The following is a 14,360-nucleotide window of genomic DNA, read 5'->3' as shown; positions in this document are numbered from 1 at the left end:
AAGTGGAGTATATTTGATAGTTGCGTGGAAATGAGGGGCAAGCGCTGAACACACCGTGTTCAGTATAAAAACAGCTAAGCATGGAGCAGTAGCAGCAGAGAAAGCGTTTGTTTATAGCTGTGGTAATTATCTGGGTAATAAATCAAGTTAAACTGTGCCTGAACAGTCGTTTTGATTAAATAAGGGTGATAGCTGGGTCAAGGTCGGATCACTTACTCACCACCAGGGAACTGCTCTGGTGTTTGTTTAGGACTGGACCAAAACCACTTTCTCTTGTGGCTCTTGATGTCTTTGCTTTGGTCTACACCCAAGTGTGATTAACAAGAGTACAAATTAACTGTTTTATAAGTCCGTTTTAACCGGACTAAATAGTGCTAGTGTAAGAAACATTTTTATAAATACTTTATAAAGTATTCTATTCTGTTGCTGCTTTAGGGTCATAACAGATTTATTAAATTTTCACTGAGCATCATGCACTTCCTATGTTAACCATATATAGTGCCTACAGAGGAATTGTTTCATATGATGTCTATGCATTGTAAGTCAGTCTGATCGCTGAGAAAGATAAATCCAGTCCTAAGCTCTTCTATTAACAGCAGCAGTCAGTTAACAGACTACGACAGCTCACCTGCATGTGCCAAGTGTAAGGAGGTCAAGAGGAAGTTCAGGATTAAAGGCTGTAAATAAAGCCAGTTTTAAACAGCAGCAAACTTAAAGCATTGTCCTAACCAAAGATGCAAGGCAATGCAGTGACTGACACATTCACTTTTGTGGTATATCAGCAGAGGTGTAAAGTAACAAAGTACAAATACTCTGTTACATTTCTTAAGTAGAAACTTTAATTAATTTTCCCCTAATTGTCTGTACTTTCTACTCTTTTAAAAATAGCCCCATTAGTCCTGTTTCATTTTAGCTTGTTTTCATTCCGGCTTTTCATTATAAAAAAAAAAAACCTATCCCAATAAATCACTCCATCCCGATAGTGTGAATTTGATTGTTGTTGGATGAAAAGTATTAACATATAGCATTCCAATATCTTATTGGTTTAAACGCAATCCATCACACTTGCACATTCTTCACACTCCAGCAAGAACACAACAGACGTATTTAGCCTAGTATGATAAAAAAAAAATGTCCAAACTAAGCTTCTTCATTATATTTGCATTGTACTAAAATGCATTTATGCACTAACATTTTAATATTACATAAAATCATTATGGCTTTTACAAAAATGTGTTTTGGGGAGGGATGGAAGGAATTCCCTATAGGATCCTGTGGCGTGGGCTAAGCTTTTGTCCTTAATGGCATTTTTCTGTTACATTACTTTCACTTTTACTTTAAGTAGGTTTAGGATCAGTACTATTACACTTTTAATAGTAAAAGTTTGAGTTTATACTTCTACAGAAGTATTTTTAAACCCTAGTTTCTATACTTCTACCTGAGTAATAAATGTCAATACTTTTGACACCTTCGTATATCAGTAATGTAATTAGTGGAATTAAAATAGATTAAAGATTACATGCATTTCAAAGGCAAATACACTCAAAGAAAAAACACATCATTATTATGGTTGGCAGTCTCAGTGTCAAACTGCGATGTATTATTTTGACAGGATCTTGCATAATTGTTCATGTATTCATCTCTTATTTGTTGCATCTGCCGTTACCATTTCAAAGAAACATAATACATTTGGAATGTAAGATCTTTTGTGTGGGTTAAAACCTCAATAAACCAACATCCAGACAAAAGCCTGTTTAGGGATGTTTGTATCTTACTCTGCTGCCATCTAGTGCACAAACAGGGCTCTTACACCTATAAAAGCCAATTGTTCACATGCCCTTAAAAATAAAATTAACCTTATAGGAATCCCTCAAGTGACAAATGAAGCTGTTCCAAACTTAGCATTTACCCACCAAGAAAAAACTAAATTATACTATTATATTATCAATGTATGCACTCTCAGTATATGGATTATAAAAGTATGGACAGTGCTTATTTAAAACATAATTGTAAAATTAAATATTATTTTACTTCTTTCTGAAATCCACACCAGATTAAATACTCTGATCCATGTCTTTTCTTTTTATAATGCTTTTGCAATATTTTTTTAATGTTTCACATAATGTTTGTGGTAAATAGTAAATATCCATATAATTATTCTAATGTACTTTTACCTTGTACATTTTACAAGGATTATGTACAGTGTACAATATATTGGCAAAAGCATCCGCTCACCTGCATTGCGTTTGGTGATGTGAGGCTTGGATGAAGCTGCTTGGTCATAGAAACCCATTCCATGAAGCTCTCTACGCTCTACTGTTCTTGAGCTAATCCTAAAAGTCACTTGAAGTTTGGAGGTTTGAAGTGATTGACTCGCTTGACAGAAGTTGGTTCCTCTGTGCACTACGCTCCTTAGCATCCGCTGACCCAGCTCTGTTATTTTGCGTTAACAGTGCAAGTTGCTTTCTTTTCCAATCGCGTTCACTTTGATATAATATCAGTCACAGTTGGCTGTGGATTATTTAGTAGTGATAACTTGTTGCACATGTGGCTTCCTATCATTGTACCACACTGGAGTTCACTGAGCTCCTGAAAGCGACTCATTCTTTCAATAATGTTTATTGAAAGAATGAAAGAATAACCTAGCTGTTAGTTAACTAGATAACTTTAGGGCCTTGTATGTCTTCAGAAAGGGGGGAGATGGTGCAGAAATTATTTATTATTGTCTGTTCCTTAATTCCTCTGTGATGTGGAGCTAAAATTTTATTTTATTTTTCCATTCTGCCATTCTTTCCATGCTGTCTGTTGCATCATTTAAGGTGTAACGGGAAAGTTAGCTAGCTACTAAGACAAACTAGCAATGTTTATGATGCTTGTATGAAGAATTTGGCCATACAACATTGAAACTACACCTTAAACTTTGGTAATTTAGCATTTTACTCAAGGAAAATATGCCATCTTACCAGTGATTCTCATACGCCTTCATTTAAAGTGTGCCTCTGAATAAGGGTAAGGGGTAAGGGGTAGGGCCAAGGGGTGAAAAAAGATTGGGCACAATTCCCACCCAGTAGCTAGGACTCCCCCTATCACAGAAACCCTGGGGCTACAGTGTGCTTACTCAAGGATCATATAAACCCTAACAGATATTTTTTCAAAGTGCTGCATATCCAACCTCACTGGACAGCTAAACAAGTGTGGAGGAGAGCCTACTACCCTCCGAGAGTGCTCTTTAAAGACTCCTGACTACATTTATAAACGGCTATGGTATCACCAGGGATCTAAACATGACTATAACTATGCCTTTTACAATAACCAGTTTTTGGATGATATATTGTCCCAGACATAATAGCAATAAAATTATTACTGTTTATATTATCATTAAGTTTATATAATGATAATACAGTAAATTTATAATGTATTTACACATTACTTTTAAAGAGTAATGAACATTGGATTATTAACATTATTTTGACATTGGAACTGGAAAATCAAAAAACATAAAACTTAAACTCATATTCTTCTCAACAGTTTCATTAAAACAGCCCTTTCTTCAACAGGTTACAAATGAAGCAGAAAACGAAAAATGTTTCCTAAGAATCTGCAGATGCGAACCAAGATTGTTGTCCTGGTGACACCAGTGATTCTGTGTCTTCTTGAGTTGTCCTTCTATTTTGGGCTCTGCCACGCGGACGCTTGTAAGCACGTGGGCTGCAGTTGTATCGAGAAAGAGGAAAAGTGTTAGAGTGTGACACACAGCAGAGATGAGTCACTGCTATTTAGACTGCAGTTGGGATCGCTACCAAAAGCAATCAGCTTGCCCTTTTAAGAGGCAAGGATCTAATTAAATTCCTGTCTAGTAGCTTTACGGAGAATCAGCCAAAAGCAAATGACATAATGCAGCAAGGGGTACATAAAATCACCTACAGTATTTATTTAGTGGTTACATTTTACTGTAGGGCACCATTAGTAAGGCTACGTGACATTTGAGCTCTTAGTGACAATAACCATAAACCTACAGTGTAAAAAAAAATCATATATTTCTTGCAACTAGTATTTGACAATGATGTGTGGGAATAAAAATGTGTGTTTCTCATTTTTAACAAAGAAAACATTTTTTATTTTACAATGAACTTCCTTGACATTTTAAAACTTTTAAAAAACAGATAATTCATGTGTTTTACTTACACAGAATGACACATATCAATAAACAGAGAATACATTTCAGGACAAAACTGTACAATTAACAGGGAAAGGAGTGTATATAAACACTATGCCTATAAATATCACAAATATATAAATAAATGTCATTAAACTTATAATCCATAATAACATGCTCAGGGACTTGGTCAGATGACAATTAGTTTATTAGTTAACGTTTGCACATCTAAACAGATTTGGAAACTGAAATATTGATTTATATGCATTGTCCCATGTAAATAAATTAATAAATTAGTAAATAAAAAAGTGACATAAACCAAAATACTTTGCTGTCATGCAAAAACCCTATTTCTATTGTTTCAAAAACTTTAGTTTTGCTTGACAAAACACATATAAAGGCTTATTCCAACAAATGCCATTTATTATAAGATCACAATCAACTAAAACAGCCCTTATGAATTTGCTTGTTGTAGTAAGTCTTTAGAAATGTTTTTTGTTGATTCATGTTATTCTTTTTCCACACTCTCTGAGACACTTTATCATCTTTCAAGACAATAGAAATCTACATTACATTATAATGTCAGTTGTAATCACACTCTCTAGGGTAAAATCACATCACAATCCTTTTTATAACCATTTACCTTTTGGAATAAACATTTAGAAATGTATGTGTATGTTTGTGTTGTCCCCATTCACATGAATCTAGATTAAAAAAAAACAGTTGAGTTTATTTGCAAAGTTATAAATTTACATGTGGGTCTATTATAAATATATAATGCTCTTTTTTAGTGTATAGAATCCACTAATTCATGACTTGCACTAAACATTACTTAGAGAATAGAGTGGGATATACAGGGCTAGCATGCTCATGCATTTATTCTCTGTGTGGATGGAAATCATTTGAAAAAAAAAGGAAGGAAAATCTCTGTTAATAAGAAACAAATATGTGCCTTAGATTCCACAGTCTCTGAGAGACATTTGTTATTTTTCCAAGACAACACACCTACATAAACAATTATAAAAACGTATTCCAACAAATGCCAGTTGTCATAGCACTTTCTTCTTCGTTGGAATTATTCTTTATAAGTCTCAGTGAAGGATGAATCTCAATGTCAGATATCATGATGCGCTTACGTACAGTAGGTGTTAAGTGTTATCTATTTAGCTTTACCTTGCTGAGACCATGCCCTTAGCAAATCTTACCAAACAGCCCTGGTAATTAGAGAAGACTTAACCCAAAAGAACCTATAGTGACGTATGTGTCGCAGAGCCTTTAAATGCTGTGTAAAGTTCCTTAATGCACTTTGTCCTTCCCTTTATCTCTCGAAGTCTGTAAGTGACATAAACTGAACATCCTGAGAGCATCACTACAGAACAGTGTGTGAATGTGTGATCATGTGCCCTTATTTACTAAAGTATGCTGGGTTAGTGCTGGAGATAAAACTAATACAAGTTCTAAAATGTTGTTGTGTCATTTACGTTACAAGAGGATTTTAACCTTAAAAAAGCTCATGTGCCCACAGTAAGAAATGTACATGAATGAGCTGGTAACTGAATTTATCTGATTCAATTTTGTATGTATCATCGCTATTCAGAGATGGCTCTGGGCTCTTATGGGTTAACAGGCCAATATAAGGCAGATTTACGAGGCAGATTTATTAAAATGCTGTTAGTTTTTAGATACTAATCCACAGCGCTGATAACCATGAGATTTCACTCGTCATAATTCCAAGGTATAACTTCTTCCGATCCAGACGTCTGTGCAGTGTGAAAGGCAGCTGTAGCTGAGTCTACTCCTCCTCGGGCAAACCCACCAGCCGAGCACTCTCCTTCCACAGTCTCTGAGCCACTTTATCATCGTTACCCACCGGAGCTGGCTCCTTCTCAGCACAGTCACTGTGATTCCAAAACACAAACACACATTAGAAACACTTAGCAATAGTTAATCCATAAATTTTTCATGTATATAAGACATTAAGTCTTGAGGTGTACTTCTCCAGAGTGTACATTACATTATTATTCAACTAACATTTTTACTACTCATGTCATAAAAAAATTACAGCTAGGAATGTACATTAATTAGGGAATTAAATCTGTATCTGCAGATTCTTATGAAAACAAATGACAGCATTAAAAATAAAGAATCATGTTTGTGATAGAAATTTGTGTGTATTTTACTCTCACACATCTCTCTTCTCTCTCTTCTCTCACATATTACAGACATATAACAGGCATGGTTCTTTACGAAAACAAAAGTGGTTCTTCTATGACGTTTCTAGACAGAATCCTCTAAAGCACCTTTATTTTTTACGTTTTTTGGCCAATATTTGAAACCAATGTTTCGTTACACATTAAAATTTGGGAGAAAAAAAATGTAGGTGATACTGCACTACTGAGCTAATATGTTATTTTTTATTGCATTTGTATGTTATTTGGCTGCATTTGTACCTCTAGAAGTAAACATTTTTTACAAAGCTACTTCAGAAACATTTAGTCTCAATTTCTGGAGTTTTTAAATGTTTACACATTGACATAATTAGACTTTCATGTGTTAGTAGAGGCTTACACTAGATGTTCTCCCTTGGCAAAGCAGCAAGGAGACCACACTGATGATGCTTTTGAGAGCCTGCAATGCCCCTAGCATTTTAGTGTGTTCTGCACCTCATATACGTGATGCAGTATTTTCTGAGGATGCACACAATAAATGCACCAAACAGAGACAGGCACAGTTAACGGCAAATATATTTCTAGCATAAGGTCTCCTAACAACCAACCTGGCCAAGGCTGTTAATCCTACCTGAAGTAGCATCCAGACTTGTTCTCTAGGCCTTCAGTCACTGCACAGTAGATGGATGTCTGCGCACCCTGCCAGGGTGTTTTCATCAGCAGGGTGGAAGGCAAGCAGAGTATAGCCTTCACCAGCGGGTACCAAGACTCCCAATGCCGTCCAATCTCTGTGTAGATAATTCCAGGATGCAGGCTGTAAGAACTCACTCCAGTACCTTTGGAGAACCCAAAACAAACAAATGAAAGATAAATACTCATCAGTTATGGGTGATATGCAATTAGAAATGTTTATAATAAAATCCCAACAGCTGCATTTTTACCTCTCAACCGACGAGCAAGCTCCTTAGAGAAGAGAACATTGGCCAGCTTACTCTGTTTGTAGCTAACCAGAGAGCTGTATGGCCTCTTGTCGAAAAACAGATCATCAAAGTCAATATTTCCTGCAAGTAAACAAATTACTAAGCAAATACTGTCATTTACAAGCAATGAGCACTTCTGATTTAATCACAGCTCTCAGATAATTCCGGAATTATACTGCTTTTAATACTCAGACAGCCTGACCTAGAATCAGATCTGTCAAGATCAAGATGAAAAGGAAAAGAAGATTACCGCCACCATGTGCAATGCTAGACACAGTCACTACACGGCTGGGGGCAGAGTTTTTTAGCATTTTTAGCAGGAGATTGGTGAGCAAGAAGTGGCCCAAGTGATTCACTGCCAGCTGCATCTCATAGCCATCCTCTGTGATCCACTTGGGGCACATCATTACACCTGTTAAAAAGAAGACACCAGACTGTCTTTTAAAGCTGTAAATACAAATTCTAAAGCTCTCAGTCATTTTTTATATTACATACTCTTTTACACACAATTACATACAATTTTCTTTCATATTATTGTCTAATCTTTTAATGTAATGGAATTTGGCAAATAACAATATAGCAAAGAAATCTTAAAAATAGAAGTGCTACAGAGGGTTCTTTAAGCGATGCAATGGAAGAACCATGTTTATAGAATAACCTTTGAATTGAATCTCTTCATGAAATGCAGGTTACTTAAAGGTTATTCACACTCTAGTTCTTCATGAAACTAAATGGTTAATGGTATCTCTCAAGGAACCGTTTGTAGCAATTTCGTTTTTTGACTAAATTAAACTTTTTTAAAACACACATTAGATTAGATTAGATTAGACTAAATTCCATTTATTGTCATTGCATGTTATATATAAAACGAAATTCAGGTGCATACCCTGGGGAGATGCTCAATGTAAATCTATTTCAATAAAAATGCACATACAAAAATTGCACAGTTGTCTGTAAAGTGCACTCCAGTGTTCTGTTTCAGTGCAATATGGTATTTTAGGTAAAAACTGTTCAGCAATTTTGTAGTCAGTGCTTGTATGATCCTGTATTTCTATCCTGGGGAAATACGTTCAAACAGTTTATGTACTAGGTGATATTGGTCCTTAATAATACTGAATGCCTTCCGCAGGGCCCAGGAAGCATAGATGTCATCCTGAAGGACTGGATGTACATGTACAAGGACTGGCTCTTGTTTGTCTAAAAGAAGCATTTTCTTATAAGCAAGCCAGCTTCTGGCCTCCTTAAACCATTGCAACTGCAATATTAGCACGCCTCCTACCAGCCTGATTCAACATCACTAATGCAATGATAGCACACTGGCTGAGAGCCTTTTCTAACAGTGCTTGTTCAACATCTCTTTTGCAGCATTTGCACATTAGGATCAGTCTACTGACCAATACAATCTTTTACAGTAACAACCTTTCACAGTTTTACAGTTATCAGGACGTTTTTGCTGTGTCTTGATTTGAACTTTCAACACTTTACACTACTGGAAACTTCACATCTAAAACTTTGGGTATGATACTTATTTAAATATGTACTCTATCATGTAAGGCTGTACGAAACATTTTATATATATATATATATATATATATATATATATATATATATATATATATTAAATATTATACCTTCTTTCTGAATAAAGTAATGTGTGAGATAAAATATATTTAAAATGTGCCACCACTATCTCTGTTACTTCCAACATTTGGAGCAAGGATTGTCACATGTCATACCTTGTGCAAAAAAACACGCCTGTCTCCCCCACACTTAGCTCTACCTGCCATTCCCAGCCACAAGACTACACTACCCAGAACGCACCACTCGGTTACTCACATGATCATGTGCTGCCTTCAGGAAGTCATTCACCTGAGTACTAACACCTGGTGAGCCGGGTACGTAAGACTGCCCAAAACTCAGCCTCATTGCTCAGTATTGTTTTAGTTTGTCCTGCATTACAACACAATTCCTTGCTACTTTGTTTAATCTCCATATAATACTTTTTTTTCAGTGTACCTCGATTTTTGCCTGCCCTTCCTGTGTACTGATCTCTGGACTGTTTATTCGACCCTGGTATGTGTTTCCCTGTATGCCCCAAATTTACCAGTTTTACCCCTGCTTTGTCTAACTACTCTTTGTACTGCTCCTTTAAATACTAAAGTTATTATTTTACACCTGCGTTTGTCTAAGCTCTGCCTGAATATGACATGAAACTACATTTATGGAATATCCATGTAGAACTTAAACATGGGGTCACTGCTCCTTAAAGACTTAAAATGTTATCTCTGATAATAAGTTTTTTTTACAGGTGTGTTAATTCCCCCAGACAAGAGCCTTTACATTAGATGATTACCTATTTTTTACCTGCGTTGTTGATGAGGATGTCCAGCCGTTCCTCTGTGGCTAAGAACTCCTGAGCAAATTCACGAACAGAATGGAGAGAGGCCAGATTCAGGTGGCGGACGACCACATTGCCATTTCCTATAGACCGCCGAATCTCTTCCGCAGCCGCCTCAGCCCGCGCCAGGTTCCGACAAGCCATCACCACTCGAGCCCCTTAAATTCACATACCACTCACAGCAAAGAGCAGCATGACAGCATTGCATGAAAAGCAGCTCAGAAAGATGTGCCATACCTCGGCGGGCCAGGTCCCGTGCTGTTTCCTTCCCAATGCCAGTGTTGGAACCAGTAATCAACACTGTCTTTCCATCGAGTCGAGCTTTACTTTTGCATACACCACCAGATATCCATAATCGCAACAGGAAGATGCCTGTATGAGAAATATAACATTACATTATATTACATTACATTACATTTGGCAGACGCTTTTGTCCAAAGTGACTTACAATAGTGAAGTACAAAAGTAATAGAAGTTAAAGGTAAAAACATCTTTAGATAGGGCCTAAAGGAGGTCAAAAGGAGAAGTGAAGGAGGGGAAGAAGGAAATGAGTTAGTGTGTTAGAGGTGTTAGGAGAGTAAGTGCTCTTTGAAGAGCTCTGTCTTCAGGAGTTTCTTAAAGATTGCGAGAGATTCTCCTGATCTGGTAGTGGAAAGTAGTTTGTTTCACCATTGGGGAACTCTGTATGAGAACAGTCTGGATTGCTTTGTGTGAATGTTTGGCAAAGCGAGGCGACGTACATTGGAGGAGCGCTGCGGCCGGGAGGTAGCGTAAGTCTTCAGGAGTGAGTGCAGGTAGGAAGGAGCTGTTCTGTCATCACCTTGTAGGCGATTGTAAGAGCTTTGAATTTGATGCGATCATCAACTGGTAGCCAATGGAGCTCAATGAACAGTGGGGTGACATGTGCCCGTTTTGGCTGGCTGAAGACCAGACATGCTGCTGCATTCTGAATCATCTGGAGTGGTTTTACTACGCAGGCCGGGAGGCCAGTTAGTAGGGCATTGCAGTAGTCGAGGCTTGAGATGATGACTTCTTGTATCAGGAGTTGGGTGGCCTGTTGCGTCAGAAACTGTTTCATTTTTCTGATGTTATAAAGCGCGAAGCGGCAGGATCAAGCAACTGAGGCCACATGGTGCGTGAAGGAGAGCTGGTCATCAACCATAACACCCAGGTTCCTAGCAACCTTTTGTCGGTGAGAGAGAGAGAGTCGATGGTTATGGTGAAGTTGTGTTGAAAAGATGGTTTTGCTGGTATAACCAGAAGTTCAGTCCTTGAAAGATTTAGTAGAAGGTGATGCTCCTTTTTGTCAGAGAGACACTGCAATATATTTGCAGAGATTGAGTGATCTTCAGGTGAGAATGACAGGTATAGCTGGGTTTCATCAGCAAAGCAATGGTAGGAAAAGCCATGTGACCGGATAACCTGACCTAAAGAGGCGGTGTATATTGAGAAGGGGTCCCAGTACCGAACCCTGGGGAACCCCAGTGAATAAGAAGTGGGCTGAGGACAGCTGTCCTTGCTATGACACCTTGAACGAGCGCCCAGTGAGGTATGATCTGAACCATGACAGCACATTGTCTAAGATCCCCATGTTTGACAGTATAGATAGAAGGAAGTCATGGTTGACTGTGTCGAAGGTGGCCGAGAGGAATGAGCTGCAGCTCTGGTCTCAAAATCATACTTGGTGTTGACAGACAGTTGTTTAAACTTCTTAATGACTCAGAGAAATGTTACATTTCTATACAATGCTATGTCAGATTTAGATTAAGGATTCTACATTTTGTTTCTAAATGATAGGTAACAGCACCAGAAATATTTTTGACATTATACTATATTGAAAATATTAGATATCAGCTTTGCTCCACAATTCCTGTATTGGCGCATGTCTAAAATATATTACCTGGAAATTTTTCATCAATATGCACTGATAATCATTTTATAATCATATTGCAGACCTCTGAGTCATAATCAAACCAAATTGTAAGTGGTCCTAGAGATTTCCACCCCTAAAAACTACCATTTAAAATATTTAATTCATGCTGAACTTTTTAACACCCAGCAGACATATTAACAAAGTACAACAATATTGTATAAATTACTTTTTTTAACATATTTGTGTAAATATGACGCTTCTTTGCCATTTCCGCTAAATGATTTTGGTAGCTATTAAGTGCAACCCTAATTTTTAATAAGATCTGTTCAAATCTAAAATATAAATGTGTCCTTACATTATACATTTAGCTTGTTATGCAAATCTACATAATTTTATACAAATTAAATTAACAATATAAAAAATGGGAAAAAGGTCATTTTAAAAAGTAAAAAAAGTTATACACTATTTGTTTATGTATAATGTGTATAATAAATATTACAGTACAATAATAATTCATTGCATTTATAGATATTTGACTTACTAATTACTCTTTGATTGTTTTTATATGTACCGTACCTTTGTGTCTGCTGTGTAGTAATAGTAGTAGTAGTAGTATAGTAGTAATAGTAGTTGCAGTAGCAATAGTAGTAATAATATAGTAATAATAGTAATAAACAGTAATAGAAGCATAGTAGTAGTAATCTTAGTAACTAGTAGTCATAGTAATAGTAGTACTAGTAATAGTAGTACTAATAGTAGTAGTAGTAATATAAGTAGCTTGTAGTAGCATCTGTAGTAGCCAATAGTAGTAGTAGTAGTAGTAGTAATTATTAGTAGTAACAGTAGTAAAGTAGTAGTAATAATATTAGAAGGTAGTAGTAATAGTAATACTAGTAATAGAAGTAGTATTAGTAGTAGCATTAATAGTAATAGTAGTAGTTGTGATAATGTTAGTAGTAGTAATTGTAGTAGTAGTAGTAGTAGTGATAGTGTTAGTAATAGTAATTGTAGTAGTAGTAATAGTGGTAGTGATAGTGTTAGTAATAGTAATTGTAGTAATAGTAGTAATAGGAATAATAGTAACAGTAGGCTGTTATATAGAAATGCTAGGGTAATGTCAGTAAAGTGTAGCGTTAAATAGATAACTACACTCTACATTGTTAGACATTAGTTTTTGTTTTTAATCATTTTACAACTTTATTTGAATTATCTGTAGCTCAGTTTACATGCAATTACTGTTATTTGGTACATAACAGCGGAAGAAGATGAACGCGGGATGATACAGGACACAAACAACACCGTCAGTCACACAATCACAGATCAGCAGCAGCAGTGGGTCAATAAGCCGGAGCGCGCGACTGAAACAAAAACTCACAGACTGCTGTCAGAACCAGCACTGCGCCACACGTCCCAGCGGCAGACGACTCAACTTCATCCCCCATCTCAGGTGCAGTCCGTCTGTCTGTCTGTCCGTGTGTGGACTGTCGGCGAAGAGTATCTGCCGCTCGAGAATCTACACCTCTCTCTCGCTCTCACGCTCTCTCTCTTTCTCTCTCTCGGGTGCGAATGGAAACAGCGGCTTAGTGACTCCGCTAAGCTTTGCCCACTGGCTCCCTGCCTCCTCGTGTCATAAAGCGTCTGCTGTCACAGCGCTACAGGAGGCTGTATAATGGTTTAGCTAGTTCAGGCAAGTTCAAGGGTAGCAGCCTGCTCCCTCTCAGTAACCCAAATTTAACCCTTTCAGATCTGAATTATCTACAGTGATGGAAAATATATAAGAATTCCGTTTTCTGTCTGCGATGCACAGAAAAGACGATTCTAATATTCTAATATAAAATATATATAGCAAATAAATGCAGCTAAAATATTTTATATCTTTTTTATTTCTACTGCATTGGAAGTATGTGTGTAATATTTTATATTTCATATTGACCTTTTTTATTTTTTTTAAACAGTATAAAAATACCATGATTAAAAAGTGTTCTAAATCACATTAAATTATTATTATTTTTTAATTTCCAGTTACTTTACCTTAATGGCTCTGGTACTACAAATTTTTTCAGTACAGTGGGCACCTGGGGGGCTAAGCTACTGTTTCATTGGTTTAGAAACTTGTTCACTGGCTGGTTCATGGTCTATTCTGATTGACAACAGCTCTCAAATAGTGTCATGTACAACAAAACATTTAAAAATAAAGAAAATATATGATGTGCATTGTCATGGATGCAGGGTCTAAAGGTCTCCAGTTCCCCCAGATGGGGGAGCACGACTGAACAGCCTACAGTACAGTACACCCCTCTGACCTGGTAGATAAAGGTTGACCCCTCTATGCTTACACTGTAACACAAACAGTCATCATAAACTAGACTAATTGTATGAAAATGTATCTATAACAAAACAATCCAAAATAATAGGTTGTCACAACGTTCTCACAACGTAACTCTGTTTGCTGGGGGTGTGTTTTGTTCTGGATCACACTCTAACGGCAGTGGATAGCCATAGCAAGCTGGATAGATAGCTGACTTTATTAATCACTTGAGAAACATTAAAAATAAACTTGTTGTAACAGATAAGTACATTTAATTCCTCAAATTTACACACAAAACTATAAAGGCATGCAGGCTAAATTTAGATAATCTCATCAGATTACCGCCCCCCCCCCAAAAAAAAAAAAATATATATAAACTTAAATGTGGACTGGTTTATTGATTAAAGTGGTGAAAATTAATAAACATGGAAGTAAAACAAATAAACATCAATAAATTGGCAGTTCACTAGAAAGAGC

The 14,360-nt window shown here is 36.6% G+C and overlaps 1 protein-coding gene across 1 annotated transcript; it reads right to left on the bottom strand.

Annotated features, from left to right (window-relative positions):
- Positions 1–4,134: 4,134 nt before the first annotated feature.
- si:dkey-23o4.6 (retinol dehydrogenase 13) lies at positions 4,135–13,244 on the bottom strand. Its single transcript, XM_007237272.4, has 7 exons — positions 12,951–13,244; positions 9,940–10,074; positions 9,669–9,860; positions 7,555–7,716; positions 7,266–7,385; positions 6,956–7,160; positions 4,135–6,054 (listed from the first exon to the last, which is right to left on the bottom strand). The coding sequence occupies exons 1-7, from the start codon at positions 13,015–13,017 to the stop codon at positions 5,949–5,951; spliced, it is 987 nt and encodes a 328-aa protein (XP_007237334.3). The 5' UTR covers positions 13,018–13,244; the 3' UTR covers positions 4,135–5,948.
- Between the last annotated feature and the right edge of the window lie 1,116 nt (positions 13,245–14,360).

The sequence above is a fragment of the Astyanax mexicanus genome, chromosome 6 (assembly GCF_023375975.1).
Source record: "Astyanax mexicanus isolate ESR-SI-001 chromosome 6, AstMex3_surface, whole genome shotgun sequence".
In the NCBI taxonomy this organism is placed as follows: Eukaryota; Metazoa; Chordata; class Actinopteri; order Characiformes; family Acestrorhamphidae; genus Astyanax; species Astyanax mexicanus.
This window is presented reverse-complemented; position numbering and strand designations above follow the sequence as displayed.

What these genes read in the sequence shown, in the direction of transcription:
- si:dkey-23o4.6 (XM_007237272.4), bottom strand. Translation starts at nt 13,017, where the DNA reads ATGGGGGATGAAGTTGAGTCGTCTGCCGCTGGGACGTGTGGCGCAGTG. An exon ending in TAGCATTGCACATGGTGGCG is followed by an intron (nt 7,386 to 7,554) that starts GTAATCTTCTTT and finishes GTTTACTTGCAG; the next exon opens with GAAATATTGACTTTGATGAT. An exon ending in GCTTGCTCGTCGGTTGAGAG is followed by an intron (nt 7,161 to 7,265) that starts GTAAAAATGCAG and finishes GGTTCTCCAAAG; the next exon opens with GTACTGGAGTGAGTTCTTAC.